The sequence below is a fragment of the Euleptes europaea genome, chromosome 3, assembly GCF_029931775.1.
Source record: "Euleptes europaea isolate rEulEur1 chromosome 3, rEulEur1.hap1, whole genome shotgun sequence".
NCBI classification, from domain to species: Eukaryota; Metazoa; Chordata; class Lepidosauria; order Squamata; family Sphaerodactylidae; genus Euleptes; species Euleptes europaea.
The window spans coordinates 74,603,786-74,625,009 of NC_079314.1; the positions used below are offsets into that span (position 1 = coordinate 74,603,786).

The following is a 21,224-nucleotide window of genomic DNA, read 5'->3' on the forward strand; positions in this document are numbered from 1 at the left end:
CAAAGCAATCAACTAGTGTAGTTCCAGAATGCCAATCACTATTTGCTTAAGTCATGACTGCTGGAACATCTAATGTACAAACACCTGCCTGCAGATGTTTACCATGAACCAAGTTAAAATGCTTACAACGTACTCTACTGCCATCCCTGTTTTCCTAATTATAAATATATGGAGAAATACCACACAGAAGTCCAATTAAATAGATACAGAAGTTATTCTGAAGATAATAAAAAAGCTTCACAACAATCTTGTTTTTAAAGCATAATTGTGAATCCAGTCCAGAATAAGTTAAAAGTGCATCTAAGCTTGTGCAACAATTCATTGTAATTTTCTGTTTCATTCATTTCTGTTACGTCTCCTTAATTCAAACTGCGGTTCCAATATATCTTGATTAATTACTCCAGAAACTTCTATCTTCTTTGGCTGCTCCAATGGACTAAGTATGAACTTGTGGTCACAGTGTTCATGCTTTTCTTCTTCACAATGTTCCTCATTCTCTCCAAACAGCACTTCATGTCCACAGCTTTCATCACTACCTTCACCCATCTCTTCCTCACAATGTTCACTAAATGAATGAATGAGATCTTCAAGCTTCTCTTGACATGTATGGCTAATATCTAAATTTACAAAAAGAAAATTGAGATTTAAAATTGTAATCAGATTGTTTAGAAACTTCCACAATTAAAATAGAATTGTTGTCAAAAACATACAAGCAAGCAGCTTTACTATATATGTCAGTACATATCGTGTTAAAATATGTTTTGACAAAGTGTTGAGCCCTTTGACTTCTCTAATAAGTCAGAGTCCCCATTTTGTAGTGACAGGCAAATATGCAGATAATACCCAATGAATACAGTTAGTGAGGGATGAAGTAGTGGGAGTTTGCTACTTGCTTGGACCTTACACACCAGGAAAAGGATTCTCATTTATTTCAATGTAGCAATCCAACTCACAAACACAAAGTAATGAGCACTCAGGTCGTCCTTCTCTATTTAAACGAATGAAGGCAAGAGATCTGTGCACACACAGCAACTAATAATCCAATGAGAAAGTATAGTGTTTCCCATATAGCACATTATTTTTCTGCCACTCCTCTAAAGAACTCAAGAGCATTACACAGGATTCCTTCCTCCATTTATCCTCACAATAACCCAGTGAGGCAGCCTGGGTTGAGAATTACTGGTTTAAAGTCATCCAGTAAGCTTTGCAGCTGAATGGGGATATGAACCTGGGTCTTCCCAGTCTAACACTAAGTTCTACACCAAATTGGCTCACATGTGCTATACCAATTGGTGTCATTAGATGTTACCAAATACTACTGTTTCAACAACATTATGATGTCATTGCTACAAAAATAATCTGTAAAACTCCAAGCAGGAGTTTATTAGAATTATACTTTAAAATACCAGACACATATGCACCTTGTGGTTTCACGGTTGATTTGTCCAATCCACTTTCTTTCATCAGCTTTCTAATGGACTGAAGTTGTACCATTATTTCATCTTTCTGTTCTGAAGCCAACGCATTAATACTGGAATTAAACAAATAAAAATTAAACAAATGAAAACAGTTGTCCTAATTCCAACAACACAGTTTGGCTCTAGAAAAATCACATATATTGCTATAATTAAGTTAGGATGCCATCTTTAACTCAGTCTCTCAATGCTGATAGACTGAAAACTCATGTATAGCCTCTATGTATCATGGAGGCTATGCATAAGACACTATGCATATGACACTATGGAACTATGCTTCAAACTGCTGCCAGTCATCATCAGACTTCTAGTCTCATTAAAGTAGCAACAGTAGTTCATGCTGCCAGCTGTTCAGGATCCAGATTAAGAGTATGGATTAAAGATGTTGCAAAGTGCACCAACAACCAAATCCTATCTGAGAAATATGGCACAAACCCACTGCACTCCAACTGGGCAACAGCAGCTGTGTGCATCAATGTTTTGCTTCATGAAAAAAGGACTAAGGTATAGCCATAGAACCTTTATTTGGTCATTTACTTAGTTGTCAGTGTTGATCAAAGTTTTAATTGGATTATTCAAGTTACACTGGTGTAATTATTTTTCAAGAGTCAAAAAAAATTCAGGGCTACCAAAATCCCAGATGCCTGAAAGTCTAGGGTATCTTCTACACACGGATGGGATTTTGTGGTTTCCCTGTTTTTGATGCAGCTGCAGATAAAGCAGTGAAGCAACTGGGCCTCCACATGGTATGTTTCTCCACAGTTTCCCTGTACCAATCCTCTGGAAGTACTCCCTACCCTGCCACCCCAAAGCCACCAGGGCTTTTGCAATTTAAAAAAAACTGGCACAAAAATATCATTATATTGATATACCATTGTCCCAATAGGTGGAGCAGGTTCTGAATTCCCAGCATTCATTTTTTTACAAGCCTCTAGGCCATTCCCTTGCAAAGATATGCCTTTTGCCTTATATTTCCACAAGGGAAAGGAATGAAGACTTACTTTTTAAAACAAAAGCTGAGAATTCAGAGGACCAGATACACCTATTGTTGCAATGGTATATAGATATAATGATATTCTAGTGCTGATTTTTTAAAAAAATGATGGGGGAACAAATGGCTGCCACGGGGACGGGGTCAGGAAAAATGGCTGCCACATGGACCAGAAAATCCAAATTTACCCATCTACACAGCAGCCATCCCAGCTTTACTGAGATCTTTCCCAAAACTTTGGAACAAAGCAGGTTTCAGAAAGATTGGGGATACACCATGATTCTGTGGGGAATCAGAAAAAAATCCTGCTCCCAAAAGCATTAAACATGGGGCAGGAAAAAATCCTGCTCCCAAAAGCATTAAACTTGGGGCAGATAACCTATGTGGAAGACCTTTAGGTGTGAAAGCACTAATACCGCACCTAGGCTTTATATTCTTCTAGCTTTGCAAGATGGTCTATCACCTGGGTGCTTTGCAAAGTGTGCTGAGAAACATGATGTGAATGTAAAAACCTCTTCAATAAAACTTCAATTATTATCAAAGTTCACATAGAGAGAACAAACAATTCACATTCTAATTAGTGTCATTTTAGGCATTTCTGTTCACATTTATAAACGCATGATAAGAACTCTCTCCAATATTAAAGCAGTTGATAATACTATTTAAGTCAAAGCATTAAGTTATCCTAGATGTACTCACCAGCTTGAAAGTGGATCTAACTGAGTCAATAAAGAATTTAACATTTTCTCTGTCTGTGCTAGATGTTGCTCTAGCTCTAAAAGCTGGCATTCTACAAGGGAAAACAAATATTTGAAGAAAGCAACATTCCATTCTGTACCTATATATTATGTCCATTTATTTTGCCAGTGACAATCTGACAAAGCATGTTTGCTTTTGACATGATGAGATATGATTTAAATGCATTTTCAGTAATGGTGTAGATTTTTCTTATAAGACAACTCTTACAGCACAATCGTCAAGGTAATTATGATAAATATATAGCGATTTAAGCCAGTTCATCCCAATTATATCAAGAGGATAAATATCCAAATGGAAAATATTTTAGCAGTCATCCAATTTATTATAAAACAAATTTACTTCTAATTTTTTTAAAATTTCAAAGAGGCATGTCAATAAATCCAGTTTCTACACTGTAATTAGGAAATTCATTAGACTACATGATTTCCAGTTAGATGCTAACAGAGAATGCACTAACAACAGGGAATACTGCTTTGTATCCAAGTCAATCACAGTATGTTTTTGATTATGAACTGTGAATGTTTTACTAGTTGGAATGATTAACTGGAATATTTTACTAGTTATGACACATTTAACAAAAGTGCATCTAAACCAGCTGTAAAGAATATATCTGCACTAATTACTACCTGTTTCTTTTGTTTTCTCTTTTGTGATTTTTTCTCTTGTAGATAAATTTTCTTCTTGAGATTTCATCTAGAAAATAAAACCAAAATTATTATACAATCATTTTAAATATTTAATATACATAAACCTTAACAAGAAAGTTTTCCACGCTGTAAAGATTTCTTTTATTACAGTATAATGGTTTGGAGCCTGAGACCAGGTGTAACAATACTTTAAATACTCATCCAAGACATCATGTCAAACCTCCCTCGCCCCACCTCATTTAGGTTTCAGTCTCCCTGACTTCAATGCTACCAAACCAGTATCAGCCCTTATAATCAGATTAAATGTGCTCTCATGTACAAGATTTCTTTTTTCACAGTGGCAGAGCCCCTTCTCATTAACCTTTTCTTAGTACAGATTATGAACAACATTCCATCAAGTGATGCCTCTACTGCAAGGTATCAAGCACACAATTTGGTGTTCTGGTGAAATAATTCTCCACTTTCTAGGACAGCCACTAGCAGTAAGACACTTGATTGTCACAAGTTTATTTATATAAACATATGCATCCCACATTCTCCAAGTGCCCAATAACTAAATGTAAAATGGCACCACAGCCAGAACATAAATTAAAGATATAACATATATCTCAAAGCCATCTCAAGCAAAAACAACAAAATCAGATAAAATCAGTTAGAGGGGAAACGTATTAATTTTTTTAATTAAACAATCTTCATCATGATACTGTCCCGGACATTAGCAATGACAAGGCAAACAATCCCTCCCCACTCTTTCTTATGGCCACATAATTTTGGCATATTTATTAAAAGCTTCAGAATGAGTTCTCTGTTCCACTGCATAGCCACTCATATATCCCTTTAAAGACAAAAGGTGACAAAAGTGTAATAAATACAGCGGCGACTGATTTGACAATCTTTTCTTTATATGTTGATTTGTCAACTTTTTATTTCTTTGGAAATCTTATGCTTCTCCTCAGACATACTGAGGAAACATCTTCTGGTAATTTGTTTTTGTTTAAATACATTTTGCTACTTCATTTGCGAGGCTATTGCCATGCTGCATATTGTTCATACTGATCTCATTGTGTAGCTATTTGTTGCTGCTTATTACCCATTGTCAGCTTGTTTGCAGCAGTTGTACCAGGCAGCCAATACAGTGCAAAAGAAGCCATCCTACAAGAGCAGAAATTCACTCTTTTTTGAGAGATAAAAGTACATTAGGAGCCATGGGTCTTCAATGTGGTGCTCATAGGTGCCCAGGCACCCACTGGCATCGAAATGTTTTTAGAAAATGGGGCTTTTGCTCAGCAGGGCTTCTGATTGCATTATGCAGATTCTTTAAAAGTTGCTTCAGCAGCTGCCACCACAGTATAAGGATCTTCACTACACAACTGGAAGTAAACCATATGGTCATTTTAAAAGGCATCCTGTTAAAACAGTTTCTGCAGGAAATGATGAAGAGTTACTGATAGAGTTATGCGTGCCCAATCTCTGATGTTTTGTGGCTGGCTCCGCCTCTTGTGGCAGCCATTTTGTGGTTGCACCCACCACCCTGTGTCAGAATTCTAAAGGTTGACAGGGGTGGCCAGCCCATTCCTGAAGAGGGGGGTAGATCCACAGCAGCCGGGGAGCAGCCGTGCTGCCTCCTCAGAGGTTTCCCGGCCACCAAAAAGAAAATCAAACCAGTTAAAAAACTAAAAATAGGAAAAATCCCCCATTGCAATCAAAGGGGTTATGTCACCTTCCAGGAATTTCCTACCGGCATGGCTGCGCTGGTGGCAGGGACCAGCGCAGCTCCAGGGCATCGGAATGTTTGCCCCCGGGGCAGCGTAAGTGCCCATTATCCTGAGTTAAATGGGCACTTACGCCACCGTAGGGTCATGCCAGCTCCTAAGGAACTTTGCCCCCCTTTAGCATTGCAGCCTGCTGACCCCTGTGCTAGTGAACACAGCTAGCAATATAATGAACAAACTATCAATACACAGGGAGAACCAACTCCAGTAAGAAAGCTTAATGGGGATGGTATCAAAACCTAAACACACAATATTGCATAAACATTCTAGCCAGAATCTACATTTGTGAAACATTCTTTTAGTTTGATTGTGAGTAGCAAGAGTGGATTGGTAACTTGGAAGCAGAGAGTAGGAATCAATGGTCAGTTCTCACAATGGCGGGATGTGAGCAGTGGGGTGCCTCCCAATCTGTATTGGGACCGGTGCTTTTCAACCTGTTCATCAATGACCTGGAGTTGGGGTTAAACAGTAAAGTAGCCAAGTTTGCAGATGACACCAAATTATTTAGGGTGGTTAAAACAAAATCAGACTGTGAAGAGCTCCAGAAGGATCTCTACATACTGGAAAAATGGGCATTAAAATGGCAAATGAGATTCAATGTGAGCAAGTGTAAAGTGATGCATATTGGGGCAAAAAATCCCAACTTCACATATACACTGATGGGATCTGTGCTGGCAGTGACAGACCAAGAAAGGGATCTTGGGGTGGTAGTGGATAGCTCAATGAAGATGTCAACCCAGTGTGTGGCTGCTGTAAAAAAGGCAAATTCCATGCTGGCCATAATTAGACGAGGAATAGAGAATAAAACTGCTGATATCATACTGCCCTTGTACAAATCTGTGGTGAGACCACACTTGGAATACTGTGTATTGTTCTGGTCACCACACCTAAAAAGGGATATTACAGAGCTTGAGAAGGTGCAGAAAAGAGCAACCAAAATGATTAGGGGACTAGAGCAACTGTCCTATGGGGAGCGGTTAGGACGCTTAGGGCTGTTTAGCTTGGAAAGAAGGTGGCTGAGGGGAGACATGATAGAGGTCTATAAAATTATGCATGGTTTGGAGAGAGTGGACAGGGAGACGTTTTCCTCCCTCTCCCATAATATTAGAACACGGGGTCATCTGCTAAAGCTGGAGGGTGAGAGATTCAAAACAGATAAAAGGAAGTATTTTTTCACACAACGCATAGTTAAATTGTGGAACTCCCTGCCCCAGGATGTGGTGATGGCGGCCAGCTTGGAGGGCTTTAAAAGGAGAGTGGACATGTTCATGGAGGAAACGGTATTCATGGCTATTAGTTGGAATGGATGCTGGTCATGCTGCATACCTGTTCTCTCTAGTACCAGAGGAGCATGCCTATTATTTTGGGTGCGATGGAACACGGGCAGGATGGTGCTGCTGCAGTCGTCTTGTTTATGGCTTCCTAGAGGCACCTGGTTTGCCACTGTGTGAGCAGACTGCTGGACTTGATGGCCCTGATCCAGCAGCGCCTTTCTTATGTTCTTATTAACTCCTTCAATATATACCAGATCTATAGGAGTTAAAAACTAGCAACCTTGTGCCTTCATCCACCCGATACAATGGGAGCTGTGAGCACCTCCAACTTGGGTCCTCCCTGCCCCACCTCCGTTCACTGATGAAGAAGAAAGGATCCCTACAATACTTAATTTGCTACTTTGACTGCTGATATCTTCTCCATTAGTTTAGCTCTTCATTTAACAGTACACAACTGTAACTATGTTCTTTCTCACCCTTTTTCATAACAGGCTGCAAAGTCAAGGAGAAATACTCTGAAGTCTAAATATTTGCCGTCCCAAGTTTGATCTAGAAAGCAGATAAACGAGACTATGTTGTATTACATGGTACAGCCCTTAGAGCCTTTAAATTTTGTAAAAGAAAAAACAGAATATGCCTTCTGATACTTAAGTTTTAAAAAACTTGTAGATTTTTAAGTGTATGAGTAAAAATTAAGATTTCTCCTTTAAACAAGCGCTGTCAAGTAATCTTATTATAATACATCGTGATAATATGGATATTACAGAATTCCTATACAGGTAAGCAAGCAGACAGTTTTCATTTTAACAGCAATATAATTAAAATGTACCTTTAAAAATTTGTATAAAGCAAACACCCCCACACCAATAGCATACAAGGGCATGAGTGTTAAAGCAAAGTCTTTGCCATTCCCTCTAGTCCGCTCAATCTTCAGCTCCTTCTCCATTGAATTCCTCATTTGCTGGATGCTCTGATACGTTTTACTTTCAGAATTTCCTGAATTCACGTGGGACTGGATAATTCTCTCAGATCCACCTACAAAATAAATATGTTTAGCATTTAGAGCCAGTCTAGTCCAACAGATGAAGATGGAAGCTTTCATCTGAATTGCCTGCTCTTATCTCTGTTTAGACAGGGCTTTTATTTAAAGATCTATATCATTTCGCCTTCATTCACTATGACTAACAATCAGCACATTTAAATGCAAGTCTACACAATAGCATTAAAGTTGTAACAAAAACAGCCACAAAATTAGATCAAATAAAAATCATGCATGGGACAACTCAATCCAATTTATCTCAGCCTAGAAAAGATGTTCAAAGGAAGCCCGTCATGCACTGTTTTGTGAAGGCCAGTAATGGGGGCGGGGGGGGGGGCTTTCTAGACTTCTTAGGGAAAGCCCTCAAGCCCTGGGGCCATTGCAGAGAAAGCTTTAGATCAATATCCCCCTTCCAAAAAGAGAAAAACTATTCCAGTGTACAAAAAAAAGAGTGTACTTAGCCTGCAAAGCGGGGTATTTCATGGGAGTAAAAATGGATACATTCAGGTAGTCTTTAGGTAAAGTCTAAAAATAAGCTGATGATGGTGAAACCAACAAGGAGCTTCTCTGAAGTTTGCCTTTAAAATTACTCTATAACTCTTGTGTGTGCTGAGCTGTACAATCAGAAACACATAATGGCATGCACACAGTCGTGTCACTCATCATCAAGTGTTATGGGCCATATTCATTCAGTGCCAGTGACATTATTCAATCACAATCACCCTGCTAGAATCCCACTGAATTACACTATAAGAAACACATTGTAACAGCCACAGTATCTTGCAGTCCAAGTGCTGGGAAAACATCATTTTGCCCAAACTGAAGGACTTCCTCAAAAAAGACATTTAGATTCTGCGCATACAACCATTATTTGAGTTCAGCAAGCTCTTTCTCCCATCACAGTCTCACAGCCACACAAAAAATTAATGTGAAAATTATTAGAGACTCACTTCAATTCTCTATCTTGAGAGCAGACCAGATGACAACTATAGGATATTTTCCTATGACTTAATGGACCACAATAGTTGCTCAAGACGTACACCCTCTTGAATAACCTCTCCAAATGCATTAGCTTTTGAATGCAGAATTTACAGACACAGGCTTTACCTCAGCTTCACAACAAGTAAAATGGGAGTATAAGTTGCCTACTTCAAAAGGCAGTTATCAAAAATATTATAAAGGTTATAAATCACCAGTACTAGATAATAGGAATTTTGTCTACCCACAGATGACATGTTGGTGTTCCTCATACTATGTTCATGATGATATTAACTCTTTTAGGATAGTCATAGGAATAACACAAAGATTAGTAGTGAAATACCTCTTACTAAAGAAGTGTTCACCACGTTCATGTACTGTACTGCAATCATTCCATAAATAAAGGCACTCAGCACAGACATTAACTGTAAATAGTAATTTTTGTACTATTAATACAAAACAATGGTCCACTACATCAGCATAACCGCGAAATTCTAAGGGGGCTAGTTGAGAAGTGTCCAGGGATGGCGTAGCTGGGCTGCCTACTGAGCGGCTTGCTGTCGACTGCAGTAAGCCAAAAATGCCTTTAGCAAGAAAACCCTGTGGAACTCTCCATTGAGTATTGTCGAAGGCTTTCACGGTCAGAGTTCATCGGTTCTTGTAGGTTATCCGGGCTGTGTGACTGTGGTCTTGGTATTTTCACTGTCCTTCAGTGTTACTCCTCTGAAGATGCCTGCCACAGCTGCTGGCGAAACATCAGGAAAGAAAATACCAAGACCACGGTCACACAGCCCGGATAACCTACAAGAACCGATCTCCATTGAGTTTTTGCAGGTGAAACTTGGCGCCTGCAAAAAGAGACATTTGTGGGCCGAAAGGGCTTGGGAAGCTGACTACAGTCCCCTTTTGATGTCGGTGCGACTGTGCTGGCGCTCGTGGCTCATAAGAACATAAGAAAAGCCATGCTGGATCAGGCCAAGGCCCATCAAGTCCAGCAGTCTGTTCACACAGTGGCCAGCCAGGTGCCTCTAGGAAGCCCACAAGACAACCGCAGCAGCACCATCCTGCCTGTGTTCCACAGCACCTAATGTATTCAGCATGCTCCTCTGATCCTGGAGAGAATAGGTATGCATCATGACTAGTATCCATTTTTACTAGTAGCCATGAATACTCCTCTCCTCCATGAACATGTCCACTCCCCTCTTAAAGCTTTCCAAGTTGGCAGCCATCATCACATCCTGGGCCAGGGAGTTCCACAATTTAACTATGCATTGCCGAATGGTTCGTACTGCCGCGTGGCTCCCGAGTCAGTGTAAGTGGCCCAGCGCCCGTGTTAATGCCAGTTTAGCCAGTGCAAGAGGCACTAACACTGGTGCTGGGGTCACGCCGGCTCCTAAAACGGTTCACACCACCACTCCCTGTGTTAGGATTGGGCTGTTAATCTAGAATCCACAGATCTTTGAACAGGTTCACAGTGCATGCAGATCTGAGTGTCCTCAGTCCTTCAGCAATGCCAATTCAAAGCATGTGGAGCACAGGAAGGGAACCAAGAGTTGTATTAACAATGATGCAAGAAGCTACAGAAAACTGTGCAGAGGTTATAACAGCTTTATATGTTAAACTGCACATACCACAATCTGGATTCTGATAATCTGACCGGAATGAGTATTAAGTTTTTTTAAAAAACCTTGTGCATAAACTTAAGTATTCAGAACAGTAATCTAGTTTTTAAAAATATAGTGAAAGAATATGAAGTGCCTCATGCATCCCGTTTCCATTGCTCTCTGTAACATCTGAAAAGTTTTTGTTACTTTTCCTTTCACAATGCTCCTGATACAGGGACAGCTCATGTGTCCTTATCAGGCTGTAAGATACACAGCGTCCACTTCATATACTATATAAAAAAGTGTGGGACACCTCTGTCCCTGTTTCCTTGATATTTGTCTGTCATATCTACAGCTTGAATAAGGTGACATTATAATATAAAAGGTGACAATATATTATAAAAAATTCTAAGTGACCTAAGAGATGTTCTGGTGGGTCCTAGAGTATTCTTTTCGGCCACACTGAAGAAGCGTCCAATCACTTTCTGCTAGTATCTGTTACCTAATCAGTCATAATTAATCAGCTCCAACAGAAAATGTTTTAATTTTTAATGTTTAATTCTCCTGATGGATGTTGGACAAATAACAGGTTAGTTTCCAAGGTCTTTCATGCTAGTTTTCCAATGGTGCAAGTTTTGGCACAAATGTCAAGACTGTAGAAGTCTCATTTCGTCTACCTTTATTATCTACACATCACAAGTTTTACCTCCCAGTAATAAAAAGGAATCCCAATTCTTTATCTTTCTTTAGGCCCATTCCACACTAGACTTCAAAACAAATGATCACTAAACCCTAAGGATCTGCCCCTCTTGAAGACAGAAAAGGCAAATTGCGGGGGACGGGACGTGAAATGCTACAACTCTCCTTCCCCCCCACCAGCAGAAGACAGCTATTCCTCAGGAACATCTCCCAAGTATGATGCCACCGTCAGACCAATTACTAGAATACTATAAGCAGTAAAGATGCAAGTCACCCAGAGTTGTCCCTCACAACTCAAGTTAAGCACCCATGCCTGCGCTTTGAAATACAATGTAAAAGAAAAAATGGGAGGGGGGGATACATAAGGTCCGGTTATTTGTAGCACAGGAACCTCTAAGCTCGCCAGTTGCTATCGGCCTCTCTAGCTCCCCAAATACAGGGACAGAGCGGAGGAAAAGAGGCAGTTTGTACCGTGGCGATGCCGATAAGGGTCGGGGCGGCCGGCGGAGGCCTTGGCAGGGCGCGCGGACCTGCCACCTCCTCCACCGAACATCCTGGGCATCACAATAAAAGCGCAAAGCACCAGCACGACGGAGATGAGCGCCTGCTGCCCCGAGGACAACACCATGGCGACGAGCGGAAGGAGGCTGCCGGCGCGACCTCCGCGGCAAGGAACAGGCCTCGCACCACCCCAGGAGCAGCGCCGGGCTCGCTCCTTTCAGAGCGCCGCACATTGCCCGCCGCAGCCTCCCGCGAGAAAGGGGAAAGAGCAGCCGGAAGAGCGGAGGACAGAGCGACCCCCAGCTCCTCTTCCTCCTGCCAGTCTCGTTGGCGCCCCCTTGCGGGCTTCTGGGCCGCTGGGAGGGCCGGCTTAAAATGGAAGCGGCTCGGGGAAGCGGCCGGGAAATCCTCCTGGGCAGATGTAATAGAGAGTCAGACCTTTATCCCCCAGGAGCATGAGCCCAGAACAATAGCCCTGCTCAAGCCTTTCTAACCACGGGTACCTGGCAACTCGGACTACTGTCCCGCCGCACCACCACCACGGATCCCTATGCTTGAGAAGGCCTATTATACGGAATGCCGGTGCAGGGTTGCCCTGGGAGGCGGAACTCCCAGCCGATTGTTCCCGGCCCCGCTGTGGCTGGGAGAGGGCGGTTCTGGTGTCTTTCAAACGAGGCTGGTGTATTTCTACGTGCTGCAGTTCCGGCCATCATTAGAGAGAACCCTAATGTCAGCATACTGAGGCGCAGGGTTGCCAACCTCCAGGTACTAGCTGGAGATCTCAGGCTATTACAACTGATCTCCAGCCGATAGAGATCAGCTCCCCCGGAGAAAATGGCCGCTTTGGCAATTGGACTCTATGGCATTGAAGTCCTTCCCCTCCCCAAGCCCCGCCCTCTTTAGGCTCCGCCCCAAAAACCTCCCGCCGGTGGCGAAGAGGGACCTGGCAACGGTACTGAGGCAGGGTGGCGACCTAGAAAACGACGGGGAGGAGGGGGAGGTTACAGAAGGAACCGCCGGCGAGGGCGAGGCCTCCGCGCCCAATCAGAACCTGCGACGAGACGCAGGATTCCAGAAGGGGGCGGGGCTGGCTGTGGCTGCGGCCGTTGGAAAGTGGCGGTTGGCGCGCGAGGGAGACGGTTGGCGCGAGGGCCGAGCCGGGCGTGTCGTTGGCTGCCGCGATGAGGCGCTGGCTGCCCGCCGTGCTGGCCTTGCTCGCCCTCGGAGACCCCAGTAAGCAAGATGGTTTTCAACCGCTGCCGGGGGCGTATCCCAGCATCACCAACCAGACCTTCATCAAGCAGTGTGTGGATGCCCACAACAAGCACCGCTCCGCAGTCAGCCCTTCGGCGTCCAACATGCTCTATATGGTGCGATCCGGGATGGAACTGGGAGTTCGGGGGATGTTGCTTACGGTGGGGACCTCTCCGCTATCCTTGGGACCTGTCTTCTGCCATATAACGTGAATGGGCTCAACGGCCAGTTCCGTTCTGTAGCAGAAGGAGAAGAGTTGGTTTTTATAGGCCGACTTTCTCTCCCACTTAAGGGAGACTCAAACCGGCTGACAATCGCCTTCCCTTCCCCACAACAGACACCCTGTGAGGTAGGTGGAGCTGAGAGAGCTCTAAGAGAGCTGTAACTTGCCCAAGGTCACCCAGCTGGCTCCGGGTGCAGGAGTGGGGAAACAAATCCAGTTCACCAGATTAGCCTCTGCTTCTCATGTGGAGGAGTGGGGAATCAAACTGGGTTCTGGAGATCAGGCTCCACCGCTCCAAACCAGAAAGTCACAAGAGAGGTCAGGCTGTGTTGCATTGATCCCCCTTTCCTTTTGCAGTGGAAATTGGGGTTCGAGCTACTGGAGATTTGAGGGTGCCGTTTGGAGAGAGAGGGAGCTCAGCAGAGGTGCGATGCCATAGAGTGCCCTCTGCAGGTGCCATGTCCGCCAGGGAGACTGAGCTCTGTGGTCTGGAGATCATTTGTGATTCCAGGAGCACTCCAGGACCTACCTAGAAGTCGATAACCCTAGCAGAGAGGCTGTTGTGGTCCCTTCTTCCTCTCCAGCAATGGCACACTGCTTTATGCTTCAGGGCTAGTGCTCTTTTCTGTTTCCATCTTGAGTTTGTTTCGACTATAATCCTATATGCAGGGCTCATCTTTTAAAATATACCTTTTGTATGGTGCCTAGTTCTTTGGTGTGCCATAAATTAGTGTTACTATTAGAATCTACTTCCTTAGAGCATTATAACACACTGATATGAAGTATCTCAATATTATGAAAATTGTTCATTATACTTTTCTGTTTCATAGACGTGGGATATAGCATTAGCTAGAACAGCTAGAGCATGGGGAAATAGATGCACTTTTCAGCATAGTCCATATAGAAAGAGCCACCCTGATCCTTCATTTTGGCTTCTTGGAGAAAATTTATGGATGTCATCTGCTGCGAGAAGACATTTTGATCCTACTGATGCCATCGCAGCATGGAACTCAGAAGTTTCTTCCTATACATACGAGAGCCATAGTTGTACACGGGTTTGTGGTCATTATACTCAGGTAAATTTTATTTTTTCTGTTCAGATTATCTACACATATTGTGGAAAAACATAAGCAACCTGTGATTTGTTGTGAAAATTTAGCCAAAAACTACACCTGAGGGCCAAACTACTCATAATGATGGGAATCGACAACTAAATCCCCGTAGATATCATGTAGCTAAAAAAAAAAAAAAACGGGGAGGAAAACATGGATTGGTACAATGTAACCGGAGAAAGTGGATTAAGCTTTTCTTCCCCATGCTGTTTCATCAGTCAAAATTTGGGCTACTTGGGACTGCTTTTAGCTCCAAGAGGGGGGAAATGGTACTTTGCACTGTGATGACAATTAGATATTTATGTATAATGCGTATGATGATAATGCATTACTAGATTAAATGTTACAAAGTTTCACTTGGTCCTCAGGTACAATCCTAGCCCTATTGTGGTAGTATGGGTCTGTTTCCATCCAAATAATACCCTGCTAGAATTTACTAAAGGACCTCATTCATTATGGTGATCTAGCCTGCCTCATGAGAAGCTTTGTCTTCAAAGAGCTATGGTTGTCCTTATTACTCTTCACTGAAAGGAGTATGTGGCATCTGTGGAATGCACTATAGGCATCCTGTGAGAGGCCTCAATAACAGGAAGTTTGTACTGAACACATATTTGGGAGATCCTCACAGATTACTATAATATGAAGCAATCTTCTACAACAAATCAATTCAGTGCATCAGTTAGATGACTCCCTAGCACAGTTTACACATTATTTTCTAAAATAAAACCTCCTTTTTCCTCAGGTTGTTTGGGATAGCTCTTATAAAGTTGGCTGTGCTATTGTTTTCTGCCGAAGAATGGATCAATCAAAGAATGCTGAAATCTTCGTGTGCAATTATGGTCCAGGGTAATTTAACATTTGTTAAATAGAATGTATCATATGTGTCTAAATTTATGTTCACACATTATTAGACTACAGAAATGTACGTTTCATTTTACTTCTATGTTAAGCAAATCTAATCTGAAATGGCTTAGTGATTTTCAAGAGGACTTATTTCAAGTATGTGGTGTTATAAGGCAGCCATGACATATTCCACAACCTTAGGAAAAGGTCAGTGAGCAGGTTCATGCTTCAAGCAGTGTCTCAGCATGGGTGGTTTGGGGTCCAGGTAGTGATAGACTTTGCCTTTCCCTTCTTGGGAGCCATTGTTTTGCTGACCAGAAATTTGTATAAGACTAGAAGCCATTCTGAACAATACAAATAAATAAAATGAGTGATCCTTCAGCCACCTCACTAATAATAGTCATGGGAGAGTTAGATCTTTGGTATTCCAGCACTATGAGCCACAAACATTGAACTTTAGAGAACAGTGTTCTCTGGAGTTGTTTTCTAGGCTGTAACCTTGCCTTCTGAGGTGACTTATCAGGGTTACCCTGCTGCAGGACAAAATTCCAAAATGCATGAGGAGGCCAGGGACCCAGGTTGAGAACCACTAGTGTATATAGGCTATTCTTACGTGCAATGATGTATTTGCATATGCATTTGCATACCAACTCCATCTGACTGAATATCTACCTGTTGCTTTTGTGCAGCATGACTTTGAATCAGCTGTGTGGGAAAGAGAGAGAGGCAAGAGAAAGGTGAACCTGTGCCTCCGGACTGCCTTGCGCCTTTTAGGCAGAAGGCATCCTAGGAGTGGAACAAACTGCCAACCCTTCTTGGGACCTCAAGCCCTAGAAGGAGGATTCTGTCATAGTTTGCATAAACGTCTAGACAGGGTCCGCTATGAGCAGGTGCTAAGAAGAAGAGTCAGCTTTCGCTACCACTTAAGGCAGAATCAAACTGGCTTAGAATTACCTTCCCCTCCCCACAACAGACACCCACCCTGTGAGGTAGACAGGGCTGACAGAGCTCTATCAGAGCTGTGACTAGCCTAAGGTCACCCAACTGGCTTCGTGTTTAGGAGAGGGGAAACAAATCCAGTTCACCAGATTAGCATCTGCCGCTCATGTGGAGGAGTGGGGAATCAAACCCAGTTCTCCAGTTCAGAGTCCACCGCTCTTAACCACTGCACCACACTGGCTCTTACTAAGGACAGTAAGAGAAGGCTAACTTACAGAGTTTGTTCATATTCTCAATGACAGGTTTCTCTCTTCACCCCAAGCTTTCAATCCAGAGAAGCACAATCAGATAGTCCAGGTAGAATCCATCATCTGCTTGACATCAGGGTGACTAAGCCTATTTCACCTAGGTTGCGCCCCTTTGGGGAGTTTTCTTCATTGTATCAAAGAAGCCAGACAATACCAGGACCATTCCGGAACTCACAAGTTATCAATTCTGGCAATCCTTGGCTTGGGACTACTGTGCTATCGTCAACCACAGATGGTCTAGTTGACCGGCGGCCAGCTGCTGCAGCTCTAGCAGCCCTTAGGATTGCACTGCCCATTGATCAAGCAGTACCACTGATTCCTCACACCTATTTCTTCAGGGTTACATTGGGTCAGCTTTAGTGCATTTGAAACTTTGTTTTAATTCTTGCTGTTTGCTGATGAGCTGGCTCAGTTTTGAGAATAATTTAGCCAAGGCTGTACGCACAAGCGCTTAGAAATAGGAATGAAAATTAAGCTACTTCAAGACTAGTCCTGATAATCATTGCTCCTAGAAATGATCTCTAATGAACATTATAAAACGTGATGAGGGTACTGGCAAATGTTCACATAACAGACAATTTGTGCAAGCCTTTTTGCCAGGCTTAGCTGACTAGCTGTAATACTGGCCATAGCCTCTAAACGTCTTATTTAAAAGCCCTAAAGATCTCCATGTAAATAGAATAATTATATATATGTTGCATTTGATATCAAGTCCTCATAAGACTGTTCAGCTACTCCAGTTCAAGATATTCCACTGTTATCTGTTTGGGAGGGGGCGATAAAAGAAACACAAGACAGTTTGTTGCAACAAAATATTATATTTGAAATGACTTTGCATTTAAATCCTAATACATCCTGGTCATTTTGGTCTTAGTGGCAATTATCCGAGGAGACCTTATATGCGAGGAACGCCATGTAGTGCTTGCCCACAAGGAGATACATGTGAAAATAAACTTTGCAGTAAGTATAAAATTGAAGAAATGCTTCATTAAAAAGAAATATATTTATCACACATATTATTAATTATATTTTAATCCCATACTTCCTCCAAGACCTTCAAGGTATGGTTCCTTTTCAGTCCCATTTGTCTTTGTACAATTATGTAGGATTGGCTGAGAGGCAGAATGGTAGACTTAAGGGCATCTACAGAGCTTTGTGGCTGAACTTAGATTTGCCTGGTTACAGTCCATTCTTTCAGGCACTACACCACACTGGCTTTTTGGTGTGAAAGTGAATTGCTAGGTTACATGTGTATCATACTGTAGCAGAAATGTGACTATGTATTTGTGTTAGTTTTATGCATAGGGTTAGGCAAAGGGTTGGTTCTCAGTAGCTCACTGTAAATTATTTGCATTAAATATGCTGTGATTTTTAAACGTTCATTCATAATGTTGAGTTGGTTACACAGTTTGTATCCCCCCTGTGCCCATTAACTCCTGCCACGCCCCCAGGCTTGCTCTGAATGATTTGTTTTCTGCAGTCAGCTGTAAGTGAAATGCTGTCACTAGTTCCACACACTACTGGCTCTGTATTTCTTATCAAAATCTTACACTGCTATCATCACAAGAAAGGTTTTAGTATTATGCGGAAGTTGGCTCAATGTGTTTTGTCACTACTGCCTCTCCCCGTTGCCTTTGCCGTACTGCTGCGCCACTACTCTAGCCAAGAGCCAGAGAAAATAACCCTACTTACCTCTGATCTCCTATAACCTATGAGGCTTCCTGAACTCACACAAGATTACGTAAAGCTTGTGAGAAATTGGCCGTTCTAGTTACCCTGGAAAGGTCAGCTTGAAATGGTGGCCAAACTCTGGGGAGAAGGAATTTTACACCTGTTCAGGAAACTGGTGTGGAGCTGGCTCTGCTTTTATGTATACTTGGACATAAAGTAAGTAAACCATGTTCAGCAAAGATTACAGTTTTTCATGCAACTGGCCCTTTAAATTTTGTTACTTGACTGTTTTATTTCACTGTATGGCTGTGAGCACTTTTGTTACTCCATGCTTAATGAATTATTTTCTATATGACTCCTTAATCAGTTCCTCCTCTGTGGGGTGATAGTGGATAGCTAATGCTTTTTCCTTTGTAGTCCCAGTGATCATTAATTCTCCAAAAGTTACAGTTTTTATTTCAGAGTATCAGTGTCTTGCTAAACAATGTCAAGCATATGGGCTTCAACACAGCTTCCAGGCTAGCAGTGGCGGATCTGCTATGAAACTAATGAAGCTTAAGCTTCAGGACCCCTAATCCCGGAGCGGCCCTAAAGCAGCTTTTTTTTTTTTTTTTTTTAGTGAGTGAATTTTTCAACAAAATTGATGGAGGTTTTTTTAAAGTGTTTGTTATTAAAATAAGGCTATTTTAGTGATAGAATCATAAGCCAGTGGGTTGAAGTACTTAATATTGACCTTAGAATATGCTCTAATACCCATTCCATATGGCCTCAAAATGTCACTAATTGGTCAAATTTCAAAATTTTCTCAGGGGCTTGCAGTGACCGAACCCCCAGCTGTATAGGCTTGCTGAGCTTGCCAGAATCAATTCATAGTCTACATTTTGGCAGCTGGATCCTTGAATCCTTTGTTGGTGCATGGCTTAATAGTTCTATAGCTCAGCCCTTAGGCTAGAGCCAATCAGAACCATAAAAAGACACCTGAATTCTCAATTCAGACTGCACTCATCTCGCTTATGCATTTTAACACCAAAAATCAGATTTTCACTTCTTTATCCTAATGAGCCCCCTCTGATGACCTTCTGCCTCGCTATTAGAGAATGAACCAATACATCTGCCATAGAACAACCCCACTGAAGAAGATAACAGCAGTTACTCAGACCTCATTGCTGGTGGGTAGGGGCTCACAATATGGCCCATTTTCAAGGACTCCTCCCCATCACCCTGTTCTCTGCCATTTGGGCCTTGAGGTCCTTGCAAGGGAAGCAAGGCCCTTTGGACCTTGTTGGATATTGCCCTGTTGCTGGTTGCAAGGGGGGCCCCATAACAGTTCAAGCTTCAGGGTCCCAAAAATGGAGGTCCGCCACTGCAGGCTAGTACTGCCTAGTTAAAAGGCACAAGAGTTCCAGTTTCATTTCCTGCTGAGGGCTGCAGCACCAGCCACAAATGGTGGTTGTGTGGTATGAGTATATGTGGATTGGAATTTCAAGCCAACCACATACCATTGGTAGATTTTCAGGAATGTATAGGAAGAACACATCAGCAATGGCTTACATACACAAACAAGGTGGCACAAGCTGAAAGTCCCTTCACAAGGACATAAGAATGCTGGTCTGGGTGGAGCAGCACAGTATCTGAAAGCATTTCATGATGGCAGACATCATGAATGTAACATGACCAGCTGGGCAGGAGGATGCTACATTTTATGAGGGAAAGCTACATTCCAAAAATCTTCACAGATTTTTGCTTGCTTTGCAATAACCAATATCAGTTTGTTTACTAACAGAGAATTACTGGGCGCACCAGTTCTTCTGGTGCCAGTGTTGTAAGGCATTTGGAGTGGATGCATCTGGTCAAAGGGACTGGGAAAACATGTCCTAATGTAAGCTTAATGTGTGAAAATGTGCAACTGAAGCTTTTCACAGCATGGAGGTAAATAACATCTCATTAAGCCTTTGCTGAAGGGGAAAGACATTTTTCTCCAGGACTGTTACCAACCCTAGATGATGATGATAATTTTTATTTATTTCCCGCCCTCCTCCTGCAAAAGCAGGGCTTAGGGCGGTTCACAACACAAAATAAAATACATGCCTTTGCTCTTATCCTGTTTGTTCTGAGAATGGAAAATGATGTCATAGAACAAAGTACAGATATCATCAGTGTTGCTGTGTACTGAAGAAAACCAAATGCTGAATAAATTGTATGTGTAAAGTGGCAACCCAGTAGGGTTTTCAAAGCAAGAGACTAACAGAGGTGGCTTGCCATTGTCTTCCTCTGCATAATGACCCTGGTAACCCTTGGTGGTCTCCCATCTAAGTACTAGCCAGGGCTGACCCCGCTTATATAAAAATCTTTCTTCACTTGTCATAATTTACTTTTTCTAGGAAATCCTGAACGTGACAAAATCATACGTATGTATTACAGTTCTTTTTTTTTTTAGTTTAAATGTTTCAAAAACAAAATGAATATTTAGTAAAAAGTTCTGTTGCATTTTTTAATAGGTTATACACGATGGTATCCATCTTTTGAACACCGGATTGTATGTGATGAATCCTGTATTGCTTTAGCAATTTTAAGACCATTATTAATGTTTTCAGCATTTGGAGCAGTGTGGTATTTACAACGGCGTTATCCAAATTTAAGTATGCCACAATAATATATTTAAGATGTATTTAACACAAAACATTTCCTTTAATATCTATGGTGACTAAATATCACTTTTATATAGATACTGCAAATAAATACAACTATTTTTCTAAATTTGTTTTTTTAAGTCAGTTTGGTTTATTTCCTTGTTTTATGATATTTTGTATTTTATAAAGTTGTCAAAAGTTCAATTCCAGTGATGATAATACTTTAAAACCTGAAAAAAAATTCTGCTGTATATCTGTGTGTATTTTAATATATTCTATTCAAAGGTATGTGTGAAAATAGGATATTAAAAATGACATTGATGATTTGGTAGGCTTCACAAGTTACAACTAAAACATATGATAAAAACTTTTCACAAAGTGGGCTATCAGCTTCAAATTTCCATTTATATTTATTTCTGATTTTATATTACATTTCACCGAATGTTCAATAGTTCAAGTTATAGTCAGCGATTATTTGAACACTGTAGTTCAAATAATGAATTTA

The 21,224-nt window shown here is 41.7% G+C and overlaps 2 protein-coding genes across 2 annotated transcripts; one reads left to right on the forward strand and one right to left on the reverse strand.

Annotated features, from left to right (window-relative positions):
• Window positions 1–336: 336 nt before the first annotated feature.
• On the reverse strand, window positions 337–12,449 carry CCDC107 (coiled-coil domain containing 107). The gene is made up of 7 exons (XM_056846510.1): window positions 12,431–12,449; window positions 11,710–11,898; window positions 7,748–7,953; window positions 3,852–3,918; window positions 3,166–3,256; window positions 1,422–1,531; window positions 337–617 (listed from the first exon to the last, which is right to left on the reverse strand). Exons 1-7 carry the CDS (start codon window positions 12,447–12,449, stop codon window positions 337–339), a joined length of 963 nt encoding a protein of 320 aa, XP_056702488.1.
• A 471-nt stretch (window positions 12,450–12,920) lies between these two features.
• Window positions 12,921–20,742, forward strand: LOC130474816 (glioma pathogenesis-related protein 1-like). Its single transcript, XM_056846512.1, has 6 exons — window positions 12,921–13,109; window positions 14,047–14,292; window positions 15,071–15,174; window positions 17,293–17,378; window positions 20,471–20,497; window positions 20,588–20,742. Exons 1-6 carry the CDS (start codon window positions 12,921–12,923, stop codon window positions 20,740–20,742), a joined length of 807 nt encoding a protein of 268 aa, XP_056702490.1.
• The last annotated feature ends 482 nt before the right edge of the window (window positions 20,743–21,224 follow it).